Raw genomic sequence first — 14,269 nt, forward strand, 5'->3', positions numbered from 1 at the left:
ATTTTGATCGTCTTTTTGTGTTGAACCCAAAAAGTTAATACTATGCAGGTGTGGGTGAGGTGAGCCTAATCATTAGTAATGATGTGCCTAATTGTTTTAATACAGTGCAAAAGAAATCGTATTCATCGCCCCAGATTTTGACTTATTAATCATTGTAAGTGCACAAGGATCTTAATATTTTCGTCACATTCATAAATAGTCTTACGTTTTATAAGTTGTCGATGTCTTGCAAAGAATCTCCGAGGAGCTCAAGAATGCCAAACAAAGAACGCCAACCAGATCCAAGGGGGCGGAGCGTCAATGTTCCCTCCCTCTTTCTTTGAGCTCATCTTTCATTGGTCGTCTTTCAATGTTCTTTTTCGGCGATTGGCTGAGATGACTGTCATTCAAACGCTACTTCCATCCAACTCCTGTGTTCAGTTTGCCTCGGAATCAAGACGACTCAAATCGGGGAGAAAAGGAGGAAAAAAGTTCATGTCGGACTCTTTATAAGGAGCACTAAGGACTACATGAAGGTAAGGCGATGTTTAAATATCGCAATCGTGAATCGAGGGACGTGTTTGATCGCGCTTTTGCCTTGTTTTTGTTGGAGAAAAAAAACTTTTGAATGAGGAGAATTTGTGAAGTTCAGAAGCGAGTTAGGCCAAAACCGTTTGTTGTTTATTTATTTATTTTACCCTACATTTCCCCTGATGAAGCTCGTTTAATTTCACTCATGTTTGTCTTGCGGCTGCTGACCTACTGTGGACGTCCCGATCGTGTGTGGTTTTTCCATGTGGACGTTAACAAGCAGCCGTGAGAAGAGTATAAGTCAATTATAATGCACAAATCCAATTGAGCAGGCGACCCTGAACGCATCTGTTGATGCCTGCTGAAAGCAAACAATAAACAAATAAATAACTAAATAAAATAACTAAATAAAATAACTAAATAAAACAACTATATAAAATAACTAAATAAAATAACTAAATAAAATAAGAAAATAAAAAAATAAAATATATATATAATAGTAATGAATAGTTATAAGAAGTATGAAAAAACCTGTCCAGGCTTCATTTATGCTTGTTAATACACACCACATTACACATGTGCCATTCAAGCTCCTCTTCTGGAATCACGGAATGACAAAAAGTATCATTTTAGGAGTCAAAAGTGACAACTAAAGTGGCACCAAGGCCAACATTCCATAACATTTGCATCAGCACCAAATATCCACTTCCAATAATGTTTCAAAACGGTTAAACTCACAAAAAAACTGCATTTCTTTATCACAAGAAAGGAAATAAAAGCATAACCGCCCTAGTTGAGGAAATTACAACTATACTCTGCTTTGGTACATTGTCCTAAAACTAATCGGGAGGTTATTATGTAACTTTTCCTGCACCCCCAACGCCAAATTTCCCCCTAAAATGTTTAAGAGCAAGCTGAATTTTTTGGGATGGCGTGTTTTGTTACAGCTGGTCTTACCACAAAGTATTTAACGGCAAGAAGGTGAAACTAAAATATATAGTAGCACCTGGGGTTGCTATGCTACTTCAGGGCCTGGATGCTTGTAATTGATAAAACCATGAAGGAGAATGTTGCAGCCCAAGAAAGAACCAAATTGGCTGGAATGGTCCAAAACCTTGTCAATGTTTGGACTTGAATAAGTCCTATGCTTGAAACATATTCACTGTTGCTAAATTTAAAAAAAATAGATATGGAAGAATTTGCCGCAATAGCCCACAGTGGTAAAAGAGTCATTGGCAGTTATACATAAAATAATGTTTGTTTTCAGTTGGTCTTGCCTTGGGTGACCCAACCAGTTATTAGGCTTGTAGGCTATTACATTTTTCACACAGTTAGGAAAATCTGACTACCCCCACCACATAAGTACTACTATAATAAACCATTTTAAACCACATTAATGTTGACTTTGTTGATCTCTTTGTGACATTTACCATACTTTCTCGCCTTTAAGCCATATTTGTACCTCAAAAAAGGATGACTGAATCAACGGTATGGCTTATATGCGCACAAGACTTCCCGTGTTGCTATACTCTTTCACTGGTAGATGTCGGCAAATTAACATTTACTATTTGTTGGTTATTTTCTGTTTTACAGTAAGAAAACAACCATTACTGGATGAATTACTAACTCCCTTAAGATATTGACCCTAATAATGTGCTTTTGATTCATACAGTATCTCAGAAATACCATGTGTGAGGATTTTTCTTAAGACTTTCCCCTTCAAAATAACACATTTGTACTCCCTATTAAAACCATGAATATGGAGGTGAAAATTGTGAATCAAGGGGCGGCTTATACGCAAGAAATTGTAAAATTCAACAATTTTAAGGGTACAGCTTATTCGCGGGGGCGGCTTATATGCGAGAAATCGTAAAATTCAACGATTTTAAGGGTGCAATTTATACGCAGGGGCGGCTTATACACGAGAAATCGTAAAATTCAACAATTTTAAGGGTGCAGCTTATACGTGGGGCGGCTTATACGCGAGAAAATACGGTTCATTTTTCTCGATTGTAACTGATTCACTTCTACTGACAGCTATAGGAGTCTAACTGGGCAAGTTGGCTGTAAATTAAACTTAAGTGGGAAAGTTACGACCAATAAAAGGAAGGGGGCGGGGCAAATACCTTTTTAGCCATTGTTGAAGTAAAGACTTGTTTGTCCTCATGTAATCTGCAACTGACTGGAAACCAGTGCAGGATGAATGCTGCTTCTCTTCCCCAAAGTCTGCTGAGACAAAGACCAGTTCACCCTCAGTAAAAACATGATGGCCCTTGTGATTAGCGGAGAACATATGGGGATATTAATGTCAAAATGGCAATATTCCTCGCTATAATCAGGGAGGTCAGTGACATTGAGAAAGCAGGCTCTGTAAAAGGCAAAGGCCCAACGTGTATGCTGTCATTTAATTAGCATTTAGCTCTGCGGTTGGGCCTGAGTGATGGCGAGAACACAGCCAGCCTTCTTTTGGCGAGCGAGGTCAGCCTTCACGGCGCAAAAAAGAAGGCCAGGAGACGGGGTGTCACTCATCGTTTTGAAGCTGTGCTAGGCAGTCATCCGAGCTTAAACTAACAGCCGGTTAATCATCACCGTGCTTCGCTGGCTTTTAATTAGGAGGGATGGTGTCATGGCCGTGGTGGTGGTGGATTGCTTAGAACATTCAACTAATAGTCAGGGTTATGAGTCAGGAAATTTGGGGGTGCAAATGAAAAATAAATCGGAAATTCTACAGAAATTTACAGAGGAAAAAGGAATTGGACTCCACTTTTTTTCAGGTATTACAACAATGTTTTTTTTGTTTGCAATATTTTTGGTAGGAATTTTGGTAGGCATTTGGGTAGGAATTTTGGTAGAAGTTTAGCGGCCATCTTTCCAGTTCAAATCAATTGGACAGCTGTTGTTGTCAGTTGCAGAGTTGAATACAATGACATTTCAATTAGAAGTCTAATGTTAGAATTTACCAGACTTGACTTTTTGTATTTTTATATTACTTAAATATGTTTTTACTGGGAAAACGCACTTTGTGGAGTAGCACCACCCATTTTGTTATACGCAGCTGTGTATAATGACAATAAAGGCTTTTGATTTGATTTAAGACTGTTTATTGAGGGAAATATACATAATCTATTCCTTTTATTGTAAATTATTTTCAAAAAGAAGTCTGTCAACCCGCCAGGCTTATAAAGTACTGGGGAATGTGTCTATTATTTTTTTAATGCTAGAGTTTGACGTAGGAAGAATTAAGTATATTTTTGTTAGTGAGTATTGAAAAAAATATATACATTTAAAATGACTTGACTAAAAACAAGAGTCTATTATGATTTACTTTTATTAGTTTTTTATATGGAAGAAACATATGTTTTTTTTTATTTTGGGTTGGGGGCTAACTTCATTCATATCATAGAAATTTGGCCATTTAAAAATGGAAAAAAGTTTTGGGTGAAGAATATTTGGCCTAAAAATGAAATGGTTATCCGCCACTTAAAGTTCGTAATGTGTCGTCCGAAAATATGCCTGGGAAATTTTTCATCTTTCATACGAAGCTGCTGCTGCTGTCTCTCATTATGCAACCGCCCCCTCCCACATTCTCCTGATGACTTCACGATGTGGAAAGTTGCGGTTAAAGGCGTCGGCTCCGATCTCGGCGAATCGTCTCAATTGCCATTAGGTGACGCTTTAAACACCAGCTACCTGCGTCAAGCTATCGCGTGCAGTCGTCGCCTAGCGATTTCTTCCCGTAAGGACGAAAAAATGTCCGCCAGCACGTGTTTGACGGGCCCTGGAGTGCGGTGGGGCGTTTGGTTGGCTGAAGCAACACAGCTGTGAGATCACAGCACGGACGCAGTACAAAGAGACCACACGGCGTTTACACACACGCACGCAAAATGATTACTGTAACCGTTATGAATGGGCCGGAGAAGCCAAAACGATGTGATTTACGGTGTTTTCGCATACAGCGGTGGAGCTGTGTTTTTATATACGACTACACGTAGTGCCAGGTGTCGGTACGGCGCAAGTGGGAGGGAGGCCTGCAAGAAAATATTTGAATATGTTTTATATTCATGTTGTAACGCAAGGGTGTCAGGCTCGGGTTGGTTCGCGGGCTGCTTTAACGTCAATTTGATTTCACGTGGGCCGGACCATTTTAGATATAATATTTAGATTTTTTTTAAATAAATGGAAAGCCTTGAATATTCCATTTTTAATAGATCCAAAAAAGTGTTTGTTTGAGCTTTATTTCTTAGTAAGGGAAAATCTCTTTTAATGATTATGTTCCATATTAAAGTGGAAAATAGAAAATATTTGTATATATTTTTAGATTTTACAAAATGATTTTTGAATTAAAAACACAGAAAAAATTGATTAAATAATTGCAATTATCAATTTAAATGGAGGAAAATCAGGAAATGTAATATACATCTATAATCTTCATTTTAATTTGATCCTAAAACAGAAAGTCGGCACTCATGATTTACTTTCTCGGGCCACACAAAATGATGCGGTGGGCCAGATTTGCCCCCCGGGCCGCCGCTTTGACACCTGTGTAATGTAATGAATGGCTTTTTCCCTTTCTTGACAGTCCGAACTGAATATGGAGAGTTTGAGCAAGCAGGAGCTGCTGATGTTATTTAGCATCCTGGAGGGAGAGCTGGAAGCGAGAGACATGGTCATCGACACTCTCAAGGTAATTGCACTCGCTTAAATGACGGCAGCATTTCTGCCAAAAAAGTTGTGGGTTGGCTTTAAGTGGGTAACTTTCACACGGTGATTTCAGTGAAAGCCCTCGTTCAGGGAGGATAGTGTCGATCAGTGTTGTGATGGTGAGACGCCAAAGTGAGAATATTGTGAAATTAAAAGTTAAGGAGTTTGGGGGGTTACCGGTCTTAATCTTTATTAAAAAATGCATTAAAAAATTGGTCGTTTTTTTTTTTGGGGGGGGGGGGTGGAATGTAAACAAAAAGATAATAACAAAATGAAGATACAGACATTGAATAGTGATTTGATGTTAATTTTGCGGTAACTTATAAAAGTGGGTGGCGCGGTGGATGAGTGGTTAGTGCGTCGGATGAGTGGTTAGTGCGTCGGCCTCACAGCTCTGGGGACCTGGGTTCAAATCCAGGTCGGTCCACCTGTGTGGAGTTTGCATGTTCTTTTGCGTGTTTTTGGAATGTGGGAGGAAACTGGAGTAGCCGGAGAAAACCCATCCGGGTACTCCAGTACCCCAACTCTGGCCCCAAGTCAGCTGCGATAGGCTCCAGCACCCCCCCCCCCCCCACCCCCCGCGACCCTAGTGAGAATAACGCGGTTCAGAAAATGAGATGAGAATTTAGAAAAGCTTAACCTAAAAAACCTGCCATTCATGTTTATTCTCAGGAGATTTTGGCTCATCTAGGCTACAATATTAACATATCCCATACGTGTGATCTCTCCCAGTCAAAACAGATTGGACGCCTAAGCGCCACCAAGACTTAAATGAGCTTTATAAAGCGTTAAATACCTACAATGTCTATTTAAATACACTTGAAGACGCGCGTTCGGTTGCCGCTCGGCTCGAGCCAAGACAATTAGGCTAAGTAGCCGTGTAAAAGTACCCAAACCACTTCCTGTTGTCCCCAATAAGCCGCTCGTCCTATCAAACCTTTTCTTCTCGGGTTATTTCCCACAGTCCTTTGCTCACACGCTCTTATTCACCATATCGCCTATTTAGTCCTAAAAAAAAAAGAACAAAAGAGTGCCCACACCTCTACGGAAACGTTTCTTGCTAAAATCCCCCTCCCCACCCTGTCAAGCGCCGCAGAGGCCTCTGGAGGAAAAGTGTCCCGTGTTATGTCTAGACCGCCAGACTGCATTCCTGCTTCCCTCACGGGACGTGGCCATCTAAGGCAAGAAGAGCTCCAGCGCGGCGGGTGTCCGATGACTCCCAACGAGCCGGCAAATAAACACGGGGGAAACGGTTAACGCGTTCGCCGCTAGGCTGCCGCCGGCGTCAATGCGCCACTGTTCACCTCCACAGAGGGCCCAATCACTTCCAATAAATGCTCTCTTGAGGGAAAAAGTGCTGGGCTCTTAGCCCGAGGCTTGTCAGGAGAACCCGTTTACAACCATCGCTAATGCCAGAAACCCTTGTTTTTATTTATTTAACTTTGTTGGCATCAGATTGCGGCCCCTTGTTTCCAAGTTTGGTCAAATTTACGTGTTTTTTTGGAAGAAATAGGTACTTTTGTTGACTGAAAATGTTTTGTCGAACTCAGATTTGTCACGGAACACATTGTATGGTAATTATGTCTGCCGACCCGTATAAATATTTATAATATATTTGGTTACCATTGAGGGCAATGGACATCTAGCGATATTTTTAACCTCAAAATTCTCTATATTTTTAACCTTAAAATTCTCTACATTTTAACCTCAAAATGTTTTATATCCTCAGTTTTTTTTTCTTAAAAAGTGAGTGGCAGTAAATAATTTTTTTATTATAATTGGGTAATTATTTGTAATAATTGATAACAAATATTCTCCATGTTTAGCATTTTATTCATTTAATTTTTAATTAGACTATTTTTAACTTAAAAAAGGGAACGTACGTGCTGCTAACTTTAGTCAATTTATTATTATTATTATTTGTTTTACTTCATTTTTATTGTGTTTTAAATCTTTTTAGGATTAGTACTTATTTATGTTGCCACTTTATGGGGAAGCTTTAAATCTCATTGTCGTTTTAAATTTTTGGATTTGATTAACAAACAGTAAATATATATTTTAATTATAGGTATACGTACATTTTTAATCAGTGATAAACCAAGTCAATGCACGTGATTAAAATTTACTGCGTGGTCGACGACCCCTGTGATTTAAAGTGTGCTATTCCACATTGCATAAAATATTTATTTAATATTGCATGTAAGCTGGATGCTAAAGTTACAAAGTAAAGACGTGATTTTTTCTTTATTATCATACAAGGCACCAGATTCTTAATGTAGTTTTCAACAAGGTTAAGATTGGTTTGCACACAATCATGATATTAGATTTTTTTTTCAAGAACCGTATTGGATTTTAGGATTGATTTCAGGACCTTGACTCAATTATTTATGCAGAATTCATTTTTTTTGCAGAGCTAAAAAAAAATGCAGAAGAAGGAGAGAACACAAACTTCCTGTACTTTTTCCACCCTAAATGCCATTAAGAAATCTTTGTGCTCACACGGATGATTATCATGAGAACGCCGGCTCAAATTCTTTCAGGCCAACACACACACACACACACACACGCTTTAAAAGTACATCTGCTTAAAGCCAAAGTGGTCATGTGAGAAATCTAATCCGCACAACGCCAAATCCTTCTTTAAGATGTTCCCTCTTCTTATTGTAGTGGACTTGATGGAGCAAAAATCTCCCTTTTATTTTTGCTTAACTATAAAATGACAAAAATAACATGCCATTTTATTTCTCCTGGATTATTTATGCTAAAACCCAAACAGGCATGTGACATTTTACATGGCAATTAATGTTAAGGGTCATTCTGTAATCGATTACTATAAAGCTGGTTATTTAAGATTGAGCCAAAAGAATATAAAATGTACAGTAAAAGATGAAAGCTGGAGTTATGATAGTTAAAACAAGATGTGGTTATTTTTAACTTGTTTCCCGCTAGCCCTTTTCAAAGCATATTATACCCTTTTTGAGAAGAATCTTGTCAAATATAGTTTGTTTCCGAGACATTTTAAACTACGAAACAGCAAAAACAAGACAGAAAAAAGGCTTTGTATGCAAAATACTAAATTTACAGATATCCAACTACTACAGAATTTGCGACACGGAATGTCAGTGTGTGGATAAGACGTCTAAAGCCGTCAATGGCATAAAAAAATAAGCATCCACAACCAGTTTAAGTGAATTTGACCTCTATCATTGTCAATAGCAGGCAATGAGTCAATTTTGTGTCATTTTGGGGTACTTACGGGTCACTTCCTGTAAATTTCGGAGCTATTTCCTGTGTTTTAGTCGCTTTCTCATGATTTTTAGCCATTTCCAGGTGACTTTTTATTGCTTTGGGGCCATTTTAAGGTTCCTGGTCAACTGTTTTGACGGCAGGGACTGAAAGAATGAATCTATGTTTTTGGTATAATTTTGTGTCATTTTGGGGTACTTATGGGTCACTTCCTGTAAATTTCGGAGCTACTTCCTGTGTTTTAGATGCTTTCTGCTGATTTTTGGCCATTTCCAGGTGACTTTTTATTGCTTTGGGGCCATTTTAAGGTTCCTGGTCAACTGTTTTGACGGCAGGGCCCGAAAAAATGAATCTGTTTTTTCGTATAAATTATGTTTTTGCTTTCAAATTAAGTAGCCATTGTTGTTTTTATTTATTTTTCCTCTTCAAGCCGCAAGCGTCGCCGCCGCACTGATGCACACCGGGACTGACTAAGTGCGCCCTTGTGCAATTGGAGTACCCAAAATGGAAAGTCTGTCGTAAGCTTTTCGCTTAAGTGACACATAAGCACACTAACGGGAACAAGAATGGAATGAGAAGTGCCTTTGCACAAAATCACGTCTAATTTCATCACCCACTTTTTTTTAAAATGACCCCCCTGTAAATTGAAAGAAAAAAAACAATGCACTCACCCGAATGTTGACAAATCAGTGGAAAACAAAGCCATGACGACGGCGTGGGCGAGAGAGCTAAAAATTCAAGGTTCCTGTCCAATCCTGACAACTTTTTTAAAATCCCGGCCACTTTAGTACCTATTGCGACATAACAAATGATAAAAGTTACATTGCAGTTTATTTATGACCATTTTTACAAAAAAAGGGGATAATAAGGCATTAAACTTCATACTTTTGTTGGATTAGGATTGCAATTTGAACCACAGACATTCAAGAAAGGTATCAAAATTTCAAACAAAATTAGTATTAAGTTTAGTGTAAGGTTAGATTAAATTTATATTTGAGTGTGTCTGCATTGTAATCCAAGTTCATTTAAATTTGTTTATGTTATGTTACGAGCATGTTGCCATGCAAAAAGTCTCTCTCACCTCCAAAATCCGTCTAATTTTAGTACTATTAAACACATTTTCGTACTATTAAACCATTAGTTATTTGTTACTTTGTTAATCGATGGCAAATTAGAACAAATAAAAAAATTTTTACAATCCAACATCCTGTTTTTGGTGTTTTTTTTCAGAGGGTTGGAACAAATTAATTAGTTTTTAGTTCATTTCTATGGGAAACGTTCGTTTGAGTTACGAGAAAATCGACATACGAGCTCAGTCCCGGAACGAATTAAACTCGTATCTCGAGGTACTACTGTACCTGTCTCTAAATCTATCCGTGTTGGCACTCGGTGCACCCAAAAAGCGAAAAACCCGTCTATCAATTACCGGGAGCGTTTGTGGTCATTCTGCCAGAAGACGACAGCTTTCTCTCTAATCTCTTGATCCTCTTTTGTCTAACGCTCACGTTTCTTTTTCACGTCAAAGAAGCTTCTTGTTGCTGCCTCACCTGGCTCCGGTCCCAGAAAGGCCCGATCCCGCCATCTGTTGCATGATTTTTGACGTGGTTTCTTTCCCCTCAGGCTCAGCGCAAAGAGTTCTTCGTGCAGGAGCGCTACGGCCGCTACGACCTCAGCGATCCCTTCCTGGCTCTGCAGAGAGACGGCGAGGCGGTCGGCACCCAGCGTGGCAAAGACCACCCGCCCGCTTCCAACCCGTTGGTGGTGCTCAAGCTGGTGGTGAGCCACTGCAGGAGGATGCAGGAGAAGATGCTGGCCCAGCTGGCGGCGGCGGAAAGTAGACACCGGAAGGTGGGTCTGGAGCAACAAGGAAAAACAGTTGAATCCAATTTTTAGCGGACAGACAAAATTCAAGTCGGCGCATTAGTATTTGTCGAAAAAAAAATGATGACTGAATCAAGGGTACGGCTTATATGCGCACAAATTAGACTTGACATGCTCGAAACTGCAAGGTAACAAGGACTAAATGCCATAATGCAAGACAATGCGGCCGATACTGAAAGCACTTACCATATTTTCTCGCATATATGACGTATTTGGAGCTAAAAAATTGACTGAATCAAGGGTACGGCTTATATGCGCACAAATTAGACTTGACATGCTTGAAACTGCAAGGTAACAAGGACAAAATGCCATAATGCAAGACAATGCGGCCGATACGGAAAGCACTTACCGTGTTTTCTCGCATATATGCCGTATTTGGCGCTAAAAAATGATGACTGAATCGAGGGTGCGGCTTATATGCGCACAAATTAGACTTGACATGCTCGAAACTGCAAGGTAACAAGGACTAAATGCCATAATGCAAGACAATGCGGCCGATACGGAAAGCACTTACCGTATTTTCTCGCATATATGCCGTATTTGGCGCTAAAAAAATTATGACTGAATCGAGGGTGCGGCTTATATGCGCACAAATTAGACTTGACATCCTCGAAACTGCAATTTGACAAGAAACGCCATTAGACATTTCAAACTAGAGAAAAGTGCGGCCGATACGGTCATTTATTTCAAAATAGTGAAAAGATAAACAGATAAAACGCTAAACAAAATTTATTTGGATGTCATGAATGAAATTTAAGGAAAAAAATAAACCATATCTTGCATAAAACGTGAAAAAACTTACTTGTGCCTGGCATTGCTCGCTCAGGGCGCCGCCATCTTACCGAGGCATGACAAACTAGACCGCTACGGACACACTTCCTAGTTGTACTGCTCACATGACCTCCTTTTTGAATTTGTCTACGTGCAGGCAACAATTGTATGGAAAGCCTGCTTTATCTCCGCCTCCTTTCGTTTTAGGTCATCATGGATCTGGAAGAAGAGAAGAGGAAGCACGCCGAAGACACGGCCGAGGGCGACGATGTCACTTACATTCTGGAGAAGGAGCGGGAACGTTTACAACAGCAGGTGAGCGCTCCCCCCCCAAGCCGATTCTTGGCATCCAAGCCATGGGAAAAAAACCCACATTATCTCTGTAGCTGGATTTTGAGCGTGGCCAAGTGCGGCGCCTGGAAAAAGAACAGCGGCGGGTCACGGATCAGCTGGAGGAAGAACGAGCGCAACACAAGCAGCTTTCCTGCGCGCTCGCCAAAGAGTGCAAGTGGGCTAGCGCCAGGGCCCTGGAGGAGGGACATCGGCTCACCGAGACCGGTCGCAAGCTGGACAAGGTGGGCGACCATTCAAATATCAAAAATCAAAAAACATATCATCATGCACAGCTGCGTATAACGAAATTGTTAATGCTACTTCACAAAGTGCGTTTACCCAGTAAAAAAAACATAAGTAATATAAAAATATAAAAAGTCATAAAAAGATAAAAAGTCATATATAAAGATAAAAAGTCATATAAAAAGATAAAAAGTCATATAAGAAGTAATATAAAAATATGAAAAGTAATATAAAAATATGAAAAGTCATTTAAAAATATAAAAAGTAATATAAAAATATAAAAAGTAATATAAAATATAAAAAGTAATATAAAATATGAAAAATATAAAAAGTAATATAACAATATGAAAAGTCATAAAAATATGAAAAGTAATTTAAAAATAAGAAAAATAATTTAAAAATATGAAAAATAATTTAAAAATATGAAAAATTATGTAAAAATATGAAAAGTAATTTACAAATATGAAAAGTAATTTAAAAATATGAAAAGTAATATAAACATAAAAAGTAATATAAAAATATTAAAATTTATATAGAAATATAAAAAGTCATAAAAATATGAAAAGTAATATAAAAATATAAAAAGTAACATCCTGGCAAGGTAAATTCTAAAATATTGCACAAATATTCCCCCAAAAATGCATCAAAAGCTTCACTTTTGAATCGTCGTTCAACATTCTGCAAACTTATCTCGCCGTTTTGGGCTTCGTCAGGAAAGGGAAGCTTGCCAGGCGTTGAGGGAGGAGCTAGAGGAGGAGCGGCAGCGAGCGTTGAGGATGGAGGCCAGGGTGGAGGAGCAATTGGCTGAATTCGACACGGAGCGAGAGCAACTCCGCTCTCGGCTCAAGAAAGAGGAGGCCCACCACGCCAGACTGCAGGACCAGGTGGGTCGCCATCACGAAGGACCACAATTACGACAGAAATTGAATTATTTCATTTTTTGGGGGTTATGCTTGAAGGTGGAGGAGCTTCAGAGGAAGCTGAGTGACGCCGACATGGTGGTGGCCGACGTCACAGAGGAAACTGAGCAGTGGGCCACCAAAGTTCCTTCAGGAATCAAACCAGAACACCAAGAGAAAGAAGTCAACGGGAACCATTGCGAAACGGAGTCCGACGAGGGTCTCAAAAGCGGCCCCCCGAGTGAGAAATCCGCAGGTCATCAGACTTCCAGTTCCCCCGTTTCAACGAAAAATCCCTCGGGTTGCAAGTCCTCCTACCAGGTTGGAATCAACCAGCGCTTCCACGCCGCCCGCCACAAGTTCCAAGCGGGACCCCCGGAGCCCGAGGCCACCCAGCCGGCCACCGAGAAGCCCCCCTGCACCTCCCCTCCTCCCCCCGCAGAGTCCAGTAAGCAAATGGCCCGCAGCACCGTCACTCAAGTCCTGTCCCGCTTCACCAGCTCGCAGCAGACGGCCAAGATTCCCGCACCAAACCACTCCCCCTTCGGGACCGACTACCGGTGCTTAGCAACCCCTTTGTCTCCTGTCGCCGGGCGGGCGGCGGCGGGGGTCCGCTCCCCCAACGTCCCGAGGGCCGACCGGGGGAACCCTCCGCCCATCCCGCCTAAAAAACCCGGCCTGGCTCAAGCCCCGCCCTCACCAGCCGCCGTCCCGAGGTCGGGCGGCAATTTAAACGACGGGCCCCTCCCCGGAAGCTGCGGCCTAACGTCGGCACAAGATGGCGTTAAAGAACTAGACGTGGTGCTCTCGTCGAATTGATATCAAACACTTTTATATCGATTTTTGTATTTATTACGGCCGTATCGAGAAATATGAATCAACTTCGTCAAAGAGCATTACTGTAATCCTTTACGAGTTTTGGGATCCTAGCGATGATTAATCGCCCTTCCAAAATATTCCAATTTATTATATGTAAATATTTACAATTTATTACATATATAAAATAAAATACCATCAGACTGTTTTCATTCTTGAACCAATTTAGCGAACATTTTAGTGCAAAATTGAATTGATATAGCAAACCATGAATATGTGGGGGATTGCTGTAATTTAAAGGTAATTATTGTTTGTATTTGTTCATACATGCACTCGCTAATCATCGCTTTTATTAATATAAATGTGTACAGCTCATTCTTTTCATAAAGTTCTTTGCATACTTTATGAGAGAATTATAGTTTTATATGACTGATGTTGCATAAATGTTTATTTTATCACAAGCACAGTATAATTAGTATTTTTGATAGATTAATGCTATGGCAATGTTGCTATTATGCACTCATTGTGTCACATTCCTCTTCTTATAAGGTTTAATAAAGGAAAAGACAATGATGTGAAGTTTATGGAATACATTTTTGCTAGTTAAATTTTATTTATTTTTTTGTAATAGTATCGGTTCCATCATTTTTAATTTCTATTATATTTGTACATGTACATAATACCCTCTAGGGGTCAGTATTGAATTTAATTGCTGAGACATTTTTCAAAATCATCCTAATTAGATATAAATATGATATTCCCATGCTACACTACTCCCCAATACACACATAGTCCTATATTTCATAATTACATAATTAATCATGGAACATTTGCTTCTTAGTCATTCGTTTTATTACATTAAAACCTAC

General features: G+C 39.7%; 2 protein-coding genes across 3 annotated transcripts in view; one reads left to right on the forward strand and one right to left on the reverse strand.

The window, feature by feature from the left end:
* Nucleotides 1-961, reverse strand: part of LOC144075426 (A-type voltage-gated potassium channel KCND3-like) — a 70,741-nt gene extending 69,780 nt beyond the window's left edge. For both annotated transcript variants that reach the window (XM_077602414.1, XM_077602413.1), the window contains exon 1: nt 206-961. The gene's annotated coding sequence lies outside the window, so the exon portion shown is untranslated. The remainder of the gene's footprint in view (nt 1-205) is intronic.
* LOC144075428 (CTTNBP2 N-terminal-like protein) lies at nt 376-13,973 on the forward strand. The gene is made up of 7 exons (XM_077602415.1): nt 376-515; nt 5,090-5,194; nt 10,078-10,305; nt 11,317-11,424; nt 11,496-11,684; nt 12,399-12,569; nt 12,645-13,973. The coding sequence occupies exons 1-7, from the start codon at nt 510-512 to the stop codon at nt 13,401-13,403; spliced, it is 1,566 nt and encodes a 521-aa protein (XP_077458541.1). The 5' UTR covers nt 376-509; the 3' UTR covers nt 13,404-13,973.
* The last annotated feature ends 296 nt before the right edge of the window (nt 13,974-14,269 follow it).

The sequence above is a fragment of the Stigmatopora argus genome, chromosome 6 (genome assembly GCF_051989625.1).
Source record: "Stigmatopora argus isolate UIUO_Sarg chromosome 6, RoL_Sarg_1.0, whole genome shotgun sequence".
Taxonomy (NCBI): Eukaryota; Metazoa; Chordata; class Actinopteri; order Syngnathiformes; family Syngnathidae; genus Stigmatopora; species Stigmatopora argus.